We start from the raw sequence: 18,208 nt of genomic DNA, 5'->3' as shown, positions 1-18,208 counted from the left end.
ATGCTACATGGAGGCATCTGTTGTATGCATTATGTTGGTTTCATATCTTACACTGTATTAAAAAAAAGGATATATTTTCTCTCAAGGGCCCTCTCCCTTTTCATATTCTGATAGTAACAATGGAAATTGGGAGATACTGAATGAGCATGGTGGTATTTTTTTCTTTTGGAATAAGAAAAAATATTTTAAAGACCAGCTTTATTTTCTCAAAATTCTGAACACTTTTATGTAAGATGATTCACATGTCAAATAACTGGCCTGGTTCACACATTATGGTATACAGTGGTTACTCAGGTTAAGTACTTAATTCGTTCCGGAAGTCTGTACTTAACCTGAAACTGTTCTTAACCTGAAGCACCACTTTAGCTAATGGGGCCTCCTGCTGCTGCTGCACTGCCGGAGCCTGATTTCTGTTCTTATCCTGAAGCAAAGTTCTTAACCTGAAGCACTATTTCTGGGTTAGTGGAGTGTGTAACCTGAAGTGTATGTAACCTGAAGCGTATGTAACCCAAGGTACCACTGTACCATGGTTAATGCTGAGGCATCTAGCAGCTGATGATCACATAAACCTTGGTTTATTATGTCACATATCAAATAGCTGAATGCACTAGCGAGAATATCTGGGCCTTGAGACAAGTTGGATTTTTTTCTCACTCATAGCTTTGTGGCTTTCAGGTGGTGACAGAAGGAAGTTAAGGAAGAGGTCCAGTTTTTGTGTATAAAGCTGACTGGTTAGTGCAAGCTAAGGTTTATAAACCAACAACGAAATTTGGTTAACAAATGATCTTTAACCATAGTTAATAAACCATAGTTCAGCTCCTGGGCTTGGTAAACAGATAACACTAATCTATGGTTTAATAAGCAAAGGTTTGGTGTTACATGCAAATTAGGCCACAGACACATTTCCTCAAAACTAATAGTGCAGTTAGTTAGAAACAGGTCTCACTGTGTTCATTGTCTGTAGGGTAAGTGTATATAAGCTGCCTCACACATTTATACGTTTAAGCCTCAAATCAAAATTACTCCATGGCAAATGTAATGCAAAGAAGGATTGACTTTGGGAAACAGGAGTTCAGGTCTTTGCTTGTCTAACATGTTTCTGTTTAGCCTCAAACAAGTCATCTCAGCAGACTTCTGAAAGGAGATAAGAATGATAAATATTAAGTGTTCTCAGTTTTAGAGGCTGTAATTTCAGAGAAAGTTGCATACAAACCTTGTAGAATATCAATGTAATGTAAAAATATAAATGTAATGAATTGGGGTGTGAGCTTGCAACTGCCTGGCTGTGAACTATTCTTAATCAGGATCTGCAGCATCATAAGGCTCTATTGAAAAGGGATAGATAAGGCAAATGTATTGTTTCCTGTTTGGAGAAAATATGTTTGTTTTCAAATAGATAAATGGGTCAAGTTTCTGTGAGTTCTCTATAAGATAATTAGCAGTATGGTTTACAATGACACATAAAATAGATAATTATTGTTATACAGAATAGACGTCTAAGTAGGTATGAATACAACAGGAAGGGAAAGGTAAATTTCTTTTGCAATACAAATCAATATTGGCTTATTTTTTATCACAGGTTAGAGCTGCAGGAGTAGAAATGTAAAGGCTGCAGAAGGATTGGGCAAGTTCTCTTCCAAAAGCTTAAAATGAGACTTCTAAAAATTAGTCAATGCCTGATTTTCACAGATTTGCAATGCTGTACAGCACTGCCTCTTCAGCCACACCAGATATATCTGGGATCCAGATGCCACAGTGTGCATAGCCTGTGAAGCAGGCACTGATGCTCCTTGGGACTAGTTAGTATCCCTGGTCCAGGATATGCCTGAGGTTTGCCAGCACTTGACTGCTGGCACTGGCAGCAGAGGAGGTCACCAGCCCTGTGCAGTGAGGTGGATCGCACATTGTATCTGTCATGAAATCATCTTTTAGTGAAAATGCTGGTTAGTTATGGAAATACCAACCTGTTCAGCCTGCTTGTGGTAACATCAGTCAATATAATAAAGCTGTGTTTGTATCCATAGTTCTCAAGCAGCAGCGTGGGGCAAGTACTGTCTGGTAGGAAAAGACCTCTGTCTGAAGTTCACTTTGGCTGCCTGCAATTCCACATGTGGAATTTCAGAGGGACATTGCTGTTTTCATTCTTTTTGAGACATTAACACCTTTCCTATACACAGTGTGAACAGGGATGGGCCTTGGTCTTGCATGCCTTCCTCCCAGATTCAGAGTTAACAGTGAGGAAGGGGAGTTGGGCAGGACCAAGCCATGAAGGGTTCAAGGACTGCATCTGATTTCTCTGCAGATGGAGTTAGTGGTAATTGGGAAAATGCTTCAACATAAGCAAATGTACCCAAACATTATGTTTATTCTTCTAGTTATTCCCTCCCCCAACTGATCTGGAAAGTTGTTGAGTTGTTTGGAGCAACAATCTAGCATGAAATACCTCCTGTGAAAACTTTTGAAAACTTTGCAAATACAACTGAAGTTTTTGTTTTTAAAATATTGTTAGAGAAGTAAAATATTGTCCTTTGAAAAAGTGCAAGTCTGGGAAAAGCACTGTTATTGGGCTAGCTAAAACGTGATTTGAAGTAAGATAGCATTTGGCTAAAACTTGCAATGTGGGTAAGTTGAGTAAAATGTGGTTAACCACATTGAGAATTGGGCCAGCTGTTATGACCTGACGGACAACCTCCTACAATTACCCTTTGTTCTACTTTAGTGTGCATGCAGAACGTTCTTTATTTAGCTCCTACTACAACATCAGCATAGCATATACTTCCCTCTTCTTTAAAGTAAGAAGCACTGACATCAGATCATCAGGGGAAAATGAAGCCAGTTTTTATTCTACTTGGCTAGGAATATGAAGCAGCTTGTATACAAATGTGATTATAACTTGACTGAAGAGTGGTGTGAGCTTGTAACCCCATTTCATTTGCAAGTTTTAACATAAAGACATTTATACAAATTTAACAAATAGTAAAATAAGCGTGACACAAGGACTATTAATATTTGAGTTTGAACATTGCAAGCAGAGCCCTAGGAAAAGCGATCATAGAATCATAGAATGGTAGAGTTGGAAGGGACCATGAGGATCATCTAGTCCAACCCCCTGCAATTCGGGGGGGGGGGGGAGAATCAGAACAAGAGATGCAGAAAGATGAGTTCTGAACAGTGCAGGACAAAAATGAAGTTGAATGTGTCGAGTGTTTGTGTTTTTACACTGTTAGTCACAGAGTATTTAGAGTTTTACAAGTATAAATATACTTCGTATGACTAAGTGATAAAAGTCCGCAATGATGAAACAAAAAGATAGATCATACCTTTTAGACACACGCCGACAAAAATGTGGTTTGACAAAACTTGTTTACACCAACCTATTGTTGGCAGCAGATTCTCAGCTTCTGTGGTTGAAACTAATTATGACTTGTATATTGTCAGTTTTGGAAAAACTAATGTGGGGCGTGTGTGTATGACAGGCACTCATGTTAATAATAAACAAAATGAATTGATTGACAGGAGAAAAGTCTCTTAATGCAGACACTGAATCTGCTTATAAATAAGTCATCTTGTTAATATTGATGTTACCACAGGGCTATCCAGGTTCAAAGTAGTAAATGCAAATATATATATTCCAAGAGTGGGGTGCCCATTATATTGCGTAATCTTTGTTTCTCTCTCCATCGCCTGAAATATTTTCTTCTGTCCACTGCCTTGCCTATTTCATATTGTTTTAATTATGGGCTGCTACATTTTTATTTGTTGCTATCGCTTGTTGTCTTTCCAAAGTGTTTTCACAAAACCTTTATTAAAGTATCAGCCAGAGTTAGATCAGTGATCTCACTGTAGCTTATAGATGCCTGTTTGAATAAAGTTGTCTTAGTTTTAATCTCTTGTTGTTGTTTAGTGCTTGAAATGTTTTAGTAACAAAGTTTAAATTATACAGTCTGGATGAAGCCACCCATATCTTAGATCTTAGATATGAAGAAAAATAGATACTTTTCTAAGCTCTGTTTTAATATTAAACAATAATGACTTCTGTGACTGGTAAATTCCAGTGGAGTAAGCATTTCAAGTGGGATAACTTGCTCATTTTCTAATATGCCCCCCCCCCTAAATAGTAGCCTTTATAAGACACTTGCAAAGATGGATAAATCTCAATTTAATTACTAGGCCTAAAATCTGATCCAAGCTTACCTGTGAGTAAGCCTAGTTGAACATAGTAGGACTTATTTCTGAGTAAACATGTGTACAATTGCACTGTAAGCCTCAGAATATTATTATTCTTATTATTTTAAATTGGAGGATCTGACAGTGGACTCCAGCTTTCTGGCTCTCATGAGTGTATGCCACATTTGTTAGTCTTAAATGTGCCACTACAGTTTGAGGTTTGTGCATGACACAAAAGTACATGCCTATGCTGTGGAATGTGGTTTACGATGAGCATCTGTCAGTTGCGCTCCTACTGGCACAGGGACATCGAACATCCTCTTGTAAATGTTCAGCAGCTGAGTCATAGGATTCTAACTGTGAATATGAAAAAAAAATGAATACAGTATGTGTTCTGGCATGTGTATTTATCTAAATATCTTTACTGTGTGTTCCAAATTTTGTCTCTTTTTCTGCCCACCCCACCCCTTTTTCCATTGCATGCAATAGGTTAATTGCTAATGGCTCCATTTAAAGGAGCAGGAATATATTCTTTAAAATATTTTAATTCATGTACAAACTTGAATATTCAAATTCACTGCTTTTTAGTACCTTTCATACCAGTTATATGGTACGGGGTAGATGGATGGGGTATAAATAATAAAATTATTATTATTATTATTATTATTATTATTATTATTATTATTATTAAATACTATATTTATGTTGACATACTTTTATGCTGCATGTATCAGAATGATGTAATCATATACTTTGAACTCGACTTGTGGCACATTTGCCAAAAATGACCAACATGGTAATCACTGTCCCCATCAATTAGTCTAGGATTATTCTTTCATTCTCTAGAATTAAGCTTTGTTAGATAAAAGGAAATGAAAACAAATTAGAATGTGTTTCCGGGATGGATTTCTGCTGCTAGATAGAAGCTGACATTCAGCAACATGTAAACTGTTTCACACCCATCTTTCAGCTTTATGAATGACAACTTAGCATAGCACAGGTTCATCTTGTTACAATATTATTCATAATGTAGTATAATCATGTCTTAATCTTCTGCTTGTATTCTGTTAAAATATAGGTTGTAAGTGGAACCCTGAGACCTACTTTCCTTTATAATGAGATGTTTGGGTACAAATCCAGGCATTTACCTTTAGGACCTAATCCAGCATTTATCTTTAGTTAACCTAATTTAAAGTTTTGGTTGCCTTAATTGCTTTGTGTAGCAGAAGCACCTGGATCTAAGAGGACTGATTTTGTATCTCCAACCTAAGTAAAATTACTTTGATTCTTAGTTTGGCCAGCAAACTGACGATTACGTGGTACAATCTGTATTTTGGACTGGAGAGAAACTAATTTAGCTAGTAGAAAAATTGCAGCAAGGAAGGTGGATGCATTTATGTAGTTTCTTTTAATAGTTGCGGTCCCTTTGCCTAGTCCTTCTGCTGTCAGGAGAAGGTTTTCAAAGGTGGTCAAGGGCCTAGCAGCTGCTGATTTTACTGCTGGATTGTTTAAGAAGGCATGTAGTTGATGGTGCGTTAGCCAAAGTATTTGGGTTGTACTGGCCCTTTGAGATGGATAGACACAAAATGAAATCCTGAAATAGTGAGCATGCTGTATTTTAATCTGCCACCTGCTTTGTTGTTCTCCTTGAAAGAACTACCCCATAAATCCATTTCACCCTAATAGATCAGTTATAGTGCTAGTTACGTACTTCAAAATGTCTGAAGTTTGCTTTTATAACCGGAGGAAAACTCTGTACTTCCAGCCAAACTCTTGAAAATACTTGTATATGTGAATATAAATAAGCATTCCCATTTCCAGGAATGTTTTGCAGTGAGATGCCTACAGACTGCAAATTGCATACTGTGGTGCTATATTAAAAATACAAGAGTACCTAGGGTGGTTATTATATTTTTTGAAAAATATGATGTGATAAGATCAGAATAATTTTTATGAAAATATGTTTTGAGATTATCCTCTTAATGTGATTTGGGTACAAATAAATAGGGGGCTCAGTGAACTAAACTAGGCCTTGTGTTGTTCTTAATGTGTATAGTTTTATATACTTGTCTGTCCTAAGCCCAGTTCATAATAAAGTCTATAACTATTTATTAGCTTAGTAATTACATGGTAATTAAAACAGTGTGTGCATACATATAATTATGAGGAAACTGGCAGAAATTAACTCTTTGAAGAAGTTGACTCAACTTAATTTGAAAGCAAACATGCTGGAAGGAAGAAGGAAGAAGTAAACTAAGTTTGCATCCAGAATCTATTTCTTTATTATCGCCATATGACCCATCCAAGTTAAAGTGCAGAGCAAATAAAGGAGAGGAACTTATACATTCAACTAATTAGCTTCTTACACACATATCATACTGTGTCCTGGCATAAAAGTGTATTTGGATACCCTGATCCTAAACATACTATATTAAGATATAGTAAACATTTATCTCTGCTGATTTAGCATTGGAGTGAAAGATTTCATGTATCACAGAATTGTAGAGTTGGAAGGGACCCCAAGGGTAATCTAGTTCAACCCCCTGTAATGCAGGAATTTCAATTAGATCATGCATGACAGAAGGCTATCCAACCTCTGCTTAAAAACCTCCAAGGAAAGAGAGTCTTGTGGGAGTCTGTTCCAACAGCTTTTACTGTCAGAATGTGCTTCCTGATGTTTTGTTGGAATCTCCTTTCTTATAACTTGAAGCCATTGGTTCAGGTCCTAGACTCTGGGGCAAGAGAAAAGAAGCATGCTCCATCCTCCAGATGAAAGTCCTTTAAGATATTCGAAGATGGCTATCATACCTTTTCTCAGTCCTTTCTTTATCAGGCTAAAGCTACCCAGTTTCCTCAACCATTCCTCATAAGACTTGGTTTCCAGACCGTTGATCATCTTGGTCGCCCTCTCCTCTGCACACATTCCAGCTTGTCAATAGCCTCCTCAAATTGTGGTGCTTAGAACATGTCATAGTTGCTTTTACAGTGGTGCCCCGCAAGACGAATGCCTCGCTAAACGAAAAACCCGCAAGACGAAAGGGTTTTCGATTTTTTAGCGGCTTCGCAAGACGAATTTCCCTATGGGCTTGCTTCGCAAGACGAAAGCCCATAGGGAAATCTCCGGGGACAGTGGGGAAGCGCAGCGCGCCTTCTCCTCTGTTCCCGGACCTGTCCTAAGGCTTGCGGTGGGAGGTCCGGGAACAGAGGGGAAGGCGCGAAGGGCTTCTCCTCTGTTCCCGGGGCTTGCGGTGGGAGGAGGGTTTTTCCTCCCCACCGCCAACATTCAGAACAGCATTCTGAATGTTGGCGGTGGGGAGGAAAGCCCTCCTCCCACTGCAAGCCTTCAGGACAGGTCCGGGAACAGAGGGGAAGGTGCGCAGCGCTTCTGCCCCTCGCGCGGGGCAGCAGGCTGCTATCCGCAGCTTGGAGAGCCCTGCGGGGAAGTCCTGCAGGGCTCCCCAAGCTGCGAATGTCTGCCCCTCGCGCGGGGCAGCAGGCTGCTATCCGCAGCTTGGAGAGCCCTCTGGACCTCTTCTGAAGGCGGGTGGGGGGCAAAAGTCTTTGTCCCCCCTGCCTGCCTTCCCGGGGGATTTTAAAATGCTGGCGGGCGGCAGCGAAGGCTTCGCTGCCGCCCGCCAGCATTTTAAAATCGCCCCAGGACAGCGGAGAAGTCTCCGCCGTCCCGGGAAGGGGGGGGAGCAAAGACTTTCGCCCCCCCCCCGTCGGCCTTCAGAAGAGGTCGGGGGACAGACTGTCCCCGGACCTGGTCTGAAGGCGGTTTCCATAGGAACGCATTGATTGATTTTCAATGCATTCCTATGGGAAACCGTGCTTCGCAAGACGAAAAACTCGCAAGACGAAAAGACTTGCGGAACGAATTAATTTCGTCTTGCGAGGCACCACTGTATATAGAAATAAGGACATTAAGGAATCTAATCATGGATCTCCTGTGAAGGGTCACACTTCCATTGTGCAGAAGTGGCTTTATTTAGTATTTGTGTGGTGTGTGCATGTTAAGCAGTGGAAACAGCTTCCTTCCTCCCAGTTTCATTGTTAGACTCAAGTGCTGTTTATTTTGTAAAAATATTTTTGTTGTAGTTCCATTATCATAGTAGTTGCTTTTAGGATGCGTTGCCTCTGTTCTTATTGCTGGTTTCTTTTCTTTCTCAGCAATCCACAATGAGAGAGCAGAATGAATACATTGTATTTCCCCCCCTCTTGCTAATGCACCATCAGTTGGCTGCTAAAATCTTAGCCTCTACCTGTTGCCCCTCCCCACAATATTATTTGCATTTCAGATGTTCTTTGTGGATGGCCTTTGTATTGGTAGGTGGTGAATTTAAGTGCACCAATTAATTATAAATGCCAACAGTCTTAAGTGGGTAGAAATCTATATGGGTGTAATTGGCATATCAGCATGGAATCTGAAACTGTACTTTGGAATATGATGGTTTGGCAGAATTGTTGCTTTTAGTGTGGGTGGGGGGAGCCAATGCAGTCCCTTTTTTCTTTCATTGTTGAGACAATACTCAGTCCTTACAGTTTTAAAATCATATTAGATCACATAAGGATGTAATGGGATATCTGGTTTTTATAGGAATTACGGTAATATGTAGCTACACTTTGATAACTTTGTCGTTATTATAGCATCCATGTTTAAAAGGGAAGATAGTAATTCCAATTGCCTTCTAACTTTCAGACAGGATTAAAATTTTTGTGTCTGCATATCTGTAAAGCGTTTCCATTTCAGCCATGTCTGTTGAACTATAAATAACTTGAATATGAGATTCTGGGAGCCTAGCCTTTATCCTGGGCCTGTCTTTTCCATACTTAAGGTGAATATATCTCATTTCCATTATTCCAAAGGGAATCATTTTCCCTATGTCCACAACATTAAGAGTTTTTCTATCACTAGTTTTCACATTAGGTGTTTCTGTCTTGGGGAAAAGTTGATCTGTGGCTGCCATACTTTAGGAGAAGATGTTCTTGAAGGGAAATAGAAAATAAGCAATTGACTAACGCAATATCCTTTATCTGTCCAAATGAGAATGGATATTATGAATTATTAGGCCTACGCATAAGCACCACTGACAATTTATATTTATCTTACCTAGTTAGGTAAGCTGGTTGAAGGTTGTTGTGGATGTGGACTGTGAAGTGTTATGAGCAGCCCCATGTGGCAGGTCCGGTTCGTAGGTCCATCACAAGTTATAGTCACCAAAATCCTAAGCAACCAGTAGCTTGGTTGCCCTCATATGACATATGCATTTTTAGTTGTCTAACAAGTGTTAATGACTGTATCAGTCACTTTGTTTGCATTGGTTAGAAAATATCTGAACTGCAAATGTAAAATGTTATTTTTATCATTGATTTATGTCTGTTTTCTCCTAGTGATTTAAAATGCAGATGAGCTGAGTTTAGCATTGTGTGATCTACATTAAAAAAAAATAAATTAGTGCAATCCTGAGCCAGATAAAACTGGCGGAAATGATACTGAATTCATAATACAGCCAAGCTCAATTCATAATACATTTGGATAATTATGAATGGTTCCATTGCTAGTTAAAGGATTTGAAAGTGTAGCTTTAAGAAGCATAAAATTACACAAACTTTTATTATAGTTTAATCTTTTGTGCATTTGTGGCATGATCTACAAGCCTCTTCATGGGAAAATTTCAATTTAAGTTGAATTAAACGTAAATATTGCACTCTGTTTATTCTAGGTTCTTGATTTGAAATTTATATTTTTTCTTTCTTTACAGATCTCTCAGCTGCCCAAAGAAAGTTTGCCCATTCACTGAGAGACTTTAAATTTGAGTTTATTGGTGATGCAGAAACAGATGATGAACGATGTATAGGTATGTTAATGAGGGGCAATGAGCATGTAATATTTTTTAGTTTTTCCTACTTTTCTGATAGTATACCATGTGTCTTGATGTTTTTATTCCTGTTGCAGATGCATCCCTCCATGAATTCTCTAACTTTCTGAAAAATCTAGAAGAACAAAGAGAAATACTGGTAAGTTCTTGGCGGCATTGAGAAGTGAGATCAGCTCATGCTGTCCTTCTGGTCACTACTGAATATAGACAACATTGGGCTAGATGGGCTAGTGGTCTGACTCAGTACATAGCAGTTTCTTATCACTGAAGTGTTCTGTTTAGGGCAGTGGTAGAAGACTCCATTTGAAATTGTTTTTAGTAGGCACAAACTGTTGAATTCTTCAGAACACTAAGAATACACTTGGTTCTAGCTTTTGTTTTCTGTCACTGTATCTACTGGACTCCTCATTTTCATGGCACTTTCCACTGTTCTTCAAACCTTTCATACGAGGAAATTGCATGAACACACATGCAAAGGATCATCAACTCTTTGGAATTAAAGGACACAGTTTTTTCAGTTTGAAAGTTGAAGGAATTAGTGCAGAAAATGAAATTCTTCATTACCTTTTTCGCTATGAGTTTCTGCTTTCAGGGTGCTATAGCAAATATTTTGACTTTTGTGTGTATGTCACCTTAGTGCTGACAGATGGAATAAAATGAGACTATATTTCATCTTGTCTATGTTTTCAGCTCACTGTACATTTTAACAGTGCCAACATTCCACAGATGTTCCACTGAAACCAATGGAATGTTAGGATATATAGCACCACACAAAATTTGGTTCCAGGCCAAAGCTATATAAAAGTCTCTCTGAGTTGTTGTTTTTTTTTTTTTAAGTCGAAATTACAAAGTCTTCCCAGAGGAACTCCTCCAACTCTGGCTACTCTTTAACAGCTCATTCTTCTTGCAACCTTAAAAAAAAAAGGTGATGTAGTGTTTTGGGATTAGCTGCATCACTGACTTCTCTTTTTACAATCTGTTGAAGACACCGTAGGCTGATGTGAATTTTTATTGATTTTTCTGTGCCATAATGCATCTGTTCACAGAAATTCCTCTTCAGTGCAACATTCTGTGCATAGAATGCCTTGTAAAGCACCTGGTTTTGTGGTGTAAACTGGCCTTAAAACTATTACTGCCAAAATGTTTTGAAAACTTAAGTATATGCCACAAATATGTCTTACTCTGAGTAGCTGCACAGACGTATGTTAATGGAATTTGCTGGTAGAGTTCCTCAACATATGGCAGCCCTTTCTTTATTTGCTGTCTTGCCATATAGAATTCCCAAAGTGGCTAACAACAATAAAAATTGTTTTGATGTATAGCCCACCCTTCAACAGCTTTCCAGAATAGCTTACAAAAAGTTAAAATAACAATAAAACTAAGCAACTTTAAAAGAACAACTACTTAGTGTTATCTGTGATCGAAAGAAGTATGAAGGAAGAAACTGGAAATAAAGTTAGGGCAGCAAGAGCAATACTGAGCTCAGCATTGCAGTGCACTGCAGAAACCGAAGAAAAGATGGCAAGGAAAGTAAATGTTTGATTTTTTGACAGAAGTGGCAAAAAGCGGTGGGGCAAATTTGGTAGCAAGACACTGGTGGAAGAGTAAATTTGCTTGCAGATGTGCAAGGGCAACTAGTGGGCTTCACAGGACACCGGCATCTGAGGTTTACCACTGTATGACAGAGCCTAACCTCCTTCTGGGCTTGTGCAGTTGAGAGAAGGAGCTTGGAAGCTTTTGTTTTCCATTAATGTTGGCTTCTATAGCTTGAACCAGGGCTTGTGGAAACTCTGGTTAGTTTCAAAACAAGCCAGTTTCAAACCATGAGTTCTTCATGTTCCCATTCTCTTTTCTCTCCCCCTTTTCCCTGTTTGCCAGCAAAGGCACTCAGTGACCTATTCAACATAGTCCCTTCAGGCAAATGTATGAAAATATAGACTATTTTTTTAATTTAAAAGACCCATTTCCTTCCTTAAGACCTCATTACAATAATATTCACAAATTCAAAAGCAGGTTGCTGATTAGGAAATATGTGCTTGTAGTGTTGACATCCTGCCTGTTCTCTTAGATCAGTGAATGTGGAACATTTTATCAGTAGCCCATTTACTTTTTTTTCTTAATGTTGTTTTTGTCCATAGGGATGTGAAATAAATGAGTCATTTTTTGAAAGAAAACATGGGGCTTTAAAAAAATTCCCACAAGCTATTATTGGGTAGTTCTGATAAAAACACACTCTTCTGTAACTTGGTTAAATTCCCCAAGGCTGAAATTGAGAGAGATTTTTCTTTTGGTCACTTGGGGATATTTTGGATGGTGTCCAAAAATACAAGTCCAGCTGGTTAGGCATTACAAGTGTATTTGGTGATACCCTTAAAGGAATGCAGTCGTAAATAAGAATTACAATTTGGAAAAACCTTTTTCTTTGTAGCTGTGAAAATACTTCAGAAGATTTTCTTCCGTTAGATAATAATCATCAATCTTTATTACGGTCCAGAGACCCAACAAATCATTACAAAGCAATACACAATACATACAGCTTACCTCCAGGTTAAACAAGCATTTTGTTCAGAATATAGGGATTATTTGTTCTTACAACCACCGATAAAAACTTTGCCACTGCTAATGTTCTAGCATTTGTCCAATAATAAACTCATTTACAACACTATTCCTATTTGACAATATTTGACAAACAGACAATGGTCAATAATTTAACATTCTACTTTCAGCTACTAGAAATAATTTATTTGAAACCGAATGTATTTGCAACCAATGAAAATTGTAAATACATTAGCCTTCTGAATCTGTGTTCTGTTACTCACACATATTTGTACTTCCTTACAGGCTTCATTCTGATGTAACACTGAACCATGGCTTAGCATGGGATAGGCAGCATGGTACTATTCAGATCTTCTGGATCACAACTCCCATAATCTCTTATCAGAGGCTATGTTGCCTAATGCTGATGGAAATTGGAAGTCCACAACATCTGGAGTGTACCACATTGCCTATCTCTAGCCTAGCATAATGAAAAAGGAGTATTGGACTTGCACACAACCCTCTCTTTTGGTATGGCTGTGAGCATGAGTTTGAAAGCTTTCGTTCACAGTTTAGATTAACCACAGCTTGTTGTGTTCTCTCAACAATTGTGGTTAATCTTAACTAGAAATCATGGTTTGAAGCTGTCTAGTTTCAACTCGCTGTAGTTAAGATTAGCCACAGTTTTAGGGTTCAGATGACAAATTAAACTGTACTTAATCTAAAATGCTAGTGGAAGCATCTCAACTCCTTTTTCATCATGCAAGATCATGCAAGTCTTAGGGTTGTTGAAGTTCATGCTATTAATTCTAAATCATGACTTAGCATTGTATCCAGTTAACGCCATCACATGTAAAGGTGGTAGAGCAGGCAAGTCTCTTGTGCTCATTCATGCTTTTTTGTATATTTCAGAATGTACCTTCCTCAATTTATAAAGATTGTGCTGAGTCTTATTTTCATTTCAAAATGTGCATGCTGGAGTTTCCTTGAACATTTCCATAAATAGCTAAGCAAATTGCACGAATCTTGAAAATACTTCTCCAACCCCTGAAACTAATCATACTTTAGGCAGAACTCTGTAAATGCCTTCAAAGGCTGACACCTTTTACAGACTCGTTTTAGAGATTTATTTCATAAAAAGATGGGGAAGAAGATACTTGTGGGTGCATGTAGGACAGGGGCTGTTACCAGTCATGGTGGAAGGATGGTGAAAGGCCTCATAGAAATAATATAAAGGCATATACCTAAACTTTAGCTCAGTCAGGTTGAGAAACTTTCCTGAGTTTGATCAGACCAACTCAAATTTTGCACAGTCCTTTCTACTAAGGAACTTACATGTGACGTGTCTTGTGAGGCTATATTGGAAAGAGGGATGGGAGCTGTCTAAACTGAAGACGTGGAAGTAAAAAAAAGATTATATTTTGATGGGGCGCTTGAAAATGCTTTAGGTATGTTTTGACAACAACAAAAGGGAAAATGAAAACGAATAAGACTTTTAAGTCCTGCTCTAAAAGATTGCTTTATCTATGTATAAGTTGCTCTAGTTCTGTGTATTTCAAGCAGTAAGTAACTAAATAATTTTTTCAGCATCTGAGAAGCTTGTTTTCCTCTGCTACAGTAAATCATATATTTAAAAAAAATGTGTTCCCCTTTTTAAAAAAGAAAAAAATGTGCTAACCAACTAAAGGTCAGCTGTTCCTTTGCCAATGGAATGAGTGCAAAATGTTCTTTCAGACTGGAACTCAGAGTAGTTAGTATGTGGGTCGTGGGAGACTCTTCGAAGAATGCCTTTAGAACAGACACCATGTTCTTAATATCTAGTCTGAAATGAGCCCAGAACAGTACTTTTTTCTTATATGGACAAATACTGAAGGTATTAATAATTTAGGCATCAAAGAACACATCCTTCTTCCACTGTAGCATATGAAAGCAAAGTTTAGGCTTTCCATTCACTCTTAAAGGGTATGCATAGAGTATTATCAACTTCCTGCATCCTATAGACTTTAAAATGTCAGTCATTAATTTAGTATAATTTTCTGACTGTATGATAATACAGAAGTTAATATTCTTTCAATTGATATAGTTGAAGTTTTTTTTTAAAGGACATTATTGGCTTTTTGTTTCCATTAAATACTTTCTGGATCTGTCTAGCGTGTAACTTGCTTTGTATCTGGAGTTTCTGCTGAAGGAGGAAAGCAGAAATCCCCTACTAAAATGCAAGCTAACTTTCAAACTTTGCTGGTGTAGTACATATACTATAGTTTGTGTGCATTGTGATGCAATGGGTCAGCCTGTGTGGCTGTTAACCAGAAGGTTGGTTGTTCAAGCCCACCTAGGAATGGCTGTGGGCAGGATTCCTGCATTGCAGAGGGTTGGGCAAGATGATATTCAGGGTCCTTTCCAACTCTACAATTCTACAATTCTATGATACTATAAACAAGGAAAACAGAATTCTGAAAATGAGCCTGGTTGTGTATATGGGTCTAGTGCATGCATTCACCACCTTCATGCACCAGTACCCAAAATGACCTTGGCACAGAAGGTGTGTACTCTGGCAAGACTCTTCCAACCCCTTTAACAAATATTTATGACTGATAAAACAATGTACACGTACAATTGGGGCTTTTTCTAATGGCAAAGTAGCTGTTGGCCTGAGAGAAAGGTTGACTTCGGCTTTGAAATTATGGAAACAGATCTACAATAATTCTGCAAACTGAAATATTTGTAAGTACATGGTGTAAGCTTGTAAGACTAATATTTGGTTTTCTTCTTCCTTGGAAGGCCCTTAGTGTTACTGAAACGCTGATCAAACCTCTGGAAAGATTCAGAAAAGAGCAACTTGGAGCTGTAAAGGTTTGTTGGTAGCTTTTTGCCTTTGTAGTTAAATTTTGTGTGTGTTAGTTTGGTAGGTAAAATTAGAGAACATTTAACTTTGAACAGATTGGGGAGTTTAAAAAAACAATCCTTTTGCAGGCCTAGCTCGTAAAGAAGTAAGGGCAAAAATGTACCAAAAGCATATAGAAACAGGGGCCATTTCCAATCTACCAACACTAATTTTCAGTTCTTCTAGTTTCAGACAGGTATTGAATGCATTTAAGATGAATGACCCCATTCTACTATTCTAGGTTTATGTAACCCAGAAGAAAGCACTTATAACCAACATTTAGCTGATCAGTCAATCAAGAATGCAGTCCTAAACACACTTACTCAGTGTAACCCCATTGAAAAAAGTGGGGTTTTTATGTTTGACTAAACATGTTTAGGGTTGCACTGCAAGAGTATGCTTGATTAAAACACGTGTCCTTAGTTAAATAAAGCCTCAGATATTTTTCATGTAAGTTTCTACAAATATATGAGGGAGAAGATGCCTTCTTAAGAGGCATTTCTCATTTTCTCCCAAACAGGAGGGAATGTCTCTTCTGAAAGGCCGTGAAATGGGTTCATCATCTAAAATTGGAAGGGGCTTTTTTCTTTTGAGCTATTGTTTTGTTCACTTGCACATTCACGTGGTTTTTATTAAATAATCAAATTAATTTAAACATGTTTCGTTTTCATTAATCAAGTGACTAGAACATAATGAGCGTAAGCTGCATTGTGGAGTTTATCTATGAATCAGCTTGTCTGAGCCCTGAGATCCGCAGGTTAGACTGTCACTTGATTAAAGGAAATGAAACATGTTTAATTTTTTTCTGCTGATAGGTGTCATTTATTGGACAGTGACATGGAATAGGGTCTTCTCTGTGGTGGAATCGCATTTATTGAATTGTAGCCCTTTGGAGGTACATGTGGTACATCATTGTTGGGTTTCTCCAGCATTGTTTAAACAAATCAATTTTCCCAGTTGTTAAATTCAACAACTGGGAAAATCAAATTCAGCAACTGGGAAAATTGATTTGTTAGATGAAAATTGATTTGTTAGATTGTATTCCATCTATAAGCATATTTGTACATTTGTGATGTGAAAAACAACAATGGACATGTTGCAAAAATAAATGGTTAGCTTTGCTTAAAATAATGAAATAGTTGGATAACAAAATAAAAGCAAATGTGTTGTCGTATTTCACTGCTTAAATTTTCTTGTACTTTTAAAATTGTACTTACAGGAAGAAAAGAAGAAATTTGATAAAGAAACAGAAAAGAACTACAGTTTACTAGACAAGCATTTAAATATGTCAGCTAAGAAGAAAGAAACTCAGTTATTGGAGGTAATGCCTGTATTAACTTGTCAAAGATGTTTCCCCTCTTAAGTGAGAAAGTAAATATAATTCTCCTATTTGCTTACCTATCCACTTACATATATGGGTTTGTTTGTTTTTAAACTGCATGAGCACTTCAAACTGCAATACACAGGCTAATCTAATGAACACTGTGGAATGAATCCTGGGCCATACGTAGAAGTTTGTCCTTTTTGTCATTTGAAATACTTGGGTCATAATCAGGTGTGCTTAAGTCCACTGAGCAGTTAACTTAGATGCACTCAACTGTGTTGGATTGTGGTGGTCCGTGCAGAATATAGTTTGCATCAGTCTGAATAGGATGTGTGACTCTTTAAAGCACTGTTTCTTTGTTTTTTATCCAGGCAGACTACCAAGTGGAGGTAAACCGAAAACATTTTTATGAACTGTCACTTGAATATGTGTGTAAGCTACAAGAGATACAAGAACGAAAGAAATTTGAATTTGTAGAACCTGTAAGTACTGTGGTGTAAAATATTCTTTGTGAAATAAATTTTAGGATGTAGTGAAGTGTAATGGGTGTAGCAGAGAGCAAAACACAAAATCTGGTTAAGCAATGCAAGGCCCTGCACATGCTTTCTCTACATCAGTGTAGCTCATTTTCTTTTTCATTTGCATGCTGATCTGATACATCCAATATGTGGCCAAATAAGTTCTCCTTCACAGATTCACATAGTCATGTTTAAGGTGCTTCTATCTGGCAATATTTCTCACTGTTGCAATCTCTGTGTGACTATCACAGCTTTGTGGACAGTGCTGGTTGTGTAACTATTAACATAAAGAAGTGAGTTAGTATGTATTTGATGGGTGCTAAGGCTTGGAAAAACCAGCTTAAGCTAAGGAGGCTGTCTTCCACAATTGTACTATTGTGTACTGTTTCCTTCTTGAGTTTTTTCTTGCTCAGGACATTTAGTTGTATTGAATATGAGTACTGAATATCTGTATGGATTTTGACATTAATTTTAAATATCTCTGTGCAATGTTGTGGAATTCTACTAATAATTAGTTATTCAACTTGTATTCATTGGGACCTACTCCCAAGAATTTGAGAATAATAATAATTATTATTTGTATTTCAGGTCCTGTCATTTTTTCAAGGAATGTTCACCTTCTACCATCAGGGTTATGAGCTTGCCAAAGATTTTAATCACTACAAAATGGCTCTGCAGATCAATATCCAGAATGTAAGTGAAGGTACTCTTTTAATTTAAGCTTTTTATATTTAGTTTAAATGTCCTTCCACACAAGTTGTCCATGCTATTGCTTTTTTCTTTTCTTTTTCTTTTTTGTATTTCTGAAAAGTGAGGCAAATAAGCTTTAGGGAATACAATGCCATCTTCAGGCTAAAAGGCTGAATGACTTGTTAAGCCTCCGTACAGCAACCTGATTCAG

The 18,208-nt window shown here is 37.7% G+C and overlaps 1 protein-coding gene across 2 annotated transcripts in view; it reads left to right on the top strand.

Annotated features, from left to right (window-relative positions):
* The window catches only part of ARHGAP10 (Rho GTPase activating protein 10), a gene marked incomplete at its 5' end in the record, with an annotated part of 100,998 nt that overhangs the window by 22,264 nt on the left and 60,526 nt on the right, over window positions 1–18,208 (top strand). For both annotated transcript variants that reach the window (XM_083755633.1, XM_083755634.1), the window contains 6 exons: window positions 9,930–10,025; window positions 10,124–10,185; window positions 15,363–15,434; window positions 16,685–16,786; window positions 17,161–17,271; window positions 17,896–18,000. In XM_083755633.1, the coding sequence (XP_083611759.1) occupies window positions 9,930–10,025; window positions 10,124–10,185; window positions 15,363–15,434; window positions 16,685–16,786; window positions 17,161–17,271; window positions 17,896–18,000 (548 nt within the window). The remainder of the gene's footprint in view (window positions 1–9,929; window positions 10,026–10,123; window positions 10,186–15,362; window positions 15,435–16,684; window positions 16,787–17,160; window positions 17,272–17,895; window positions 18,001–18,208) is intronic.

This window comes from Podarcis gaigeae (assembly GCF_964106915.1).
Source record: "Podarcis gaigeae genome assembly, chromosome: 9".
NCBI lineage: Eukaryota > Metazoa > Chordata > Lepidosauria > Squamata > Lacertidae > Podarcis > Podarcis gaigeae.
Note: the sequence above shows the minus strand (reverse complement) of the source record. Positions and strands in the feature narration are given on the sequence as shown.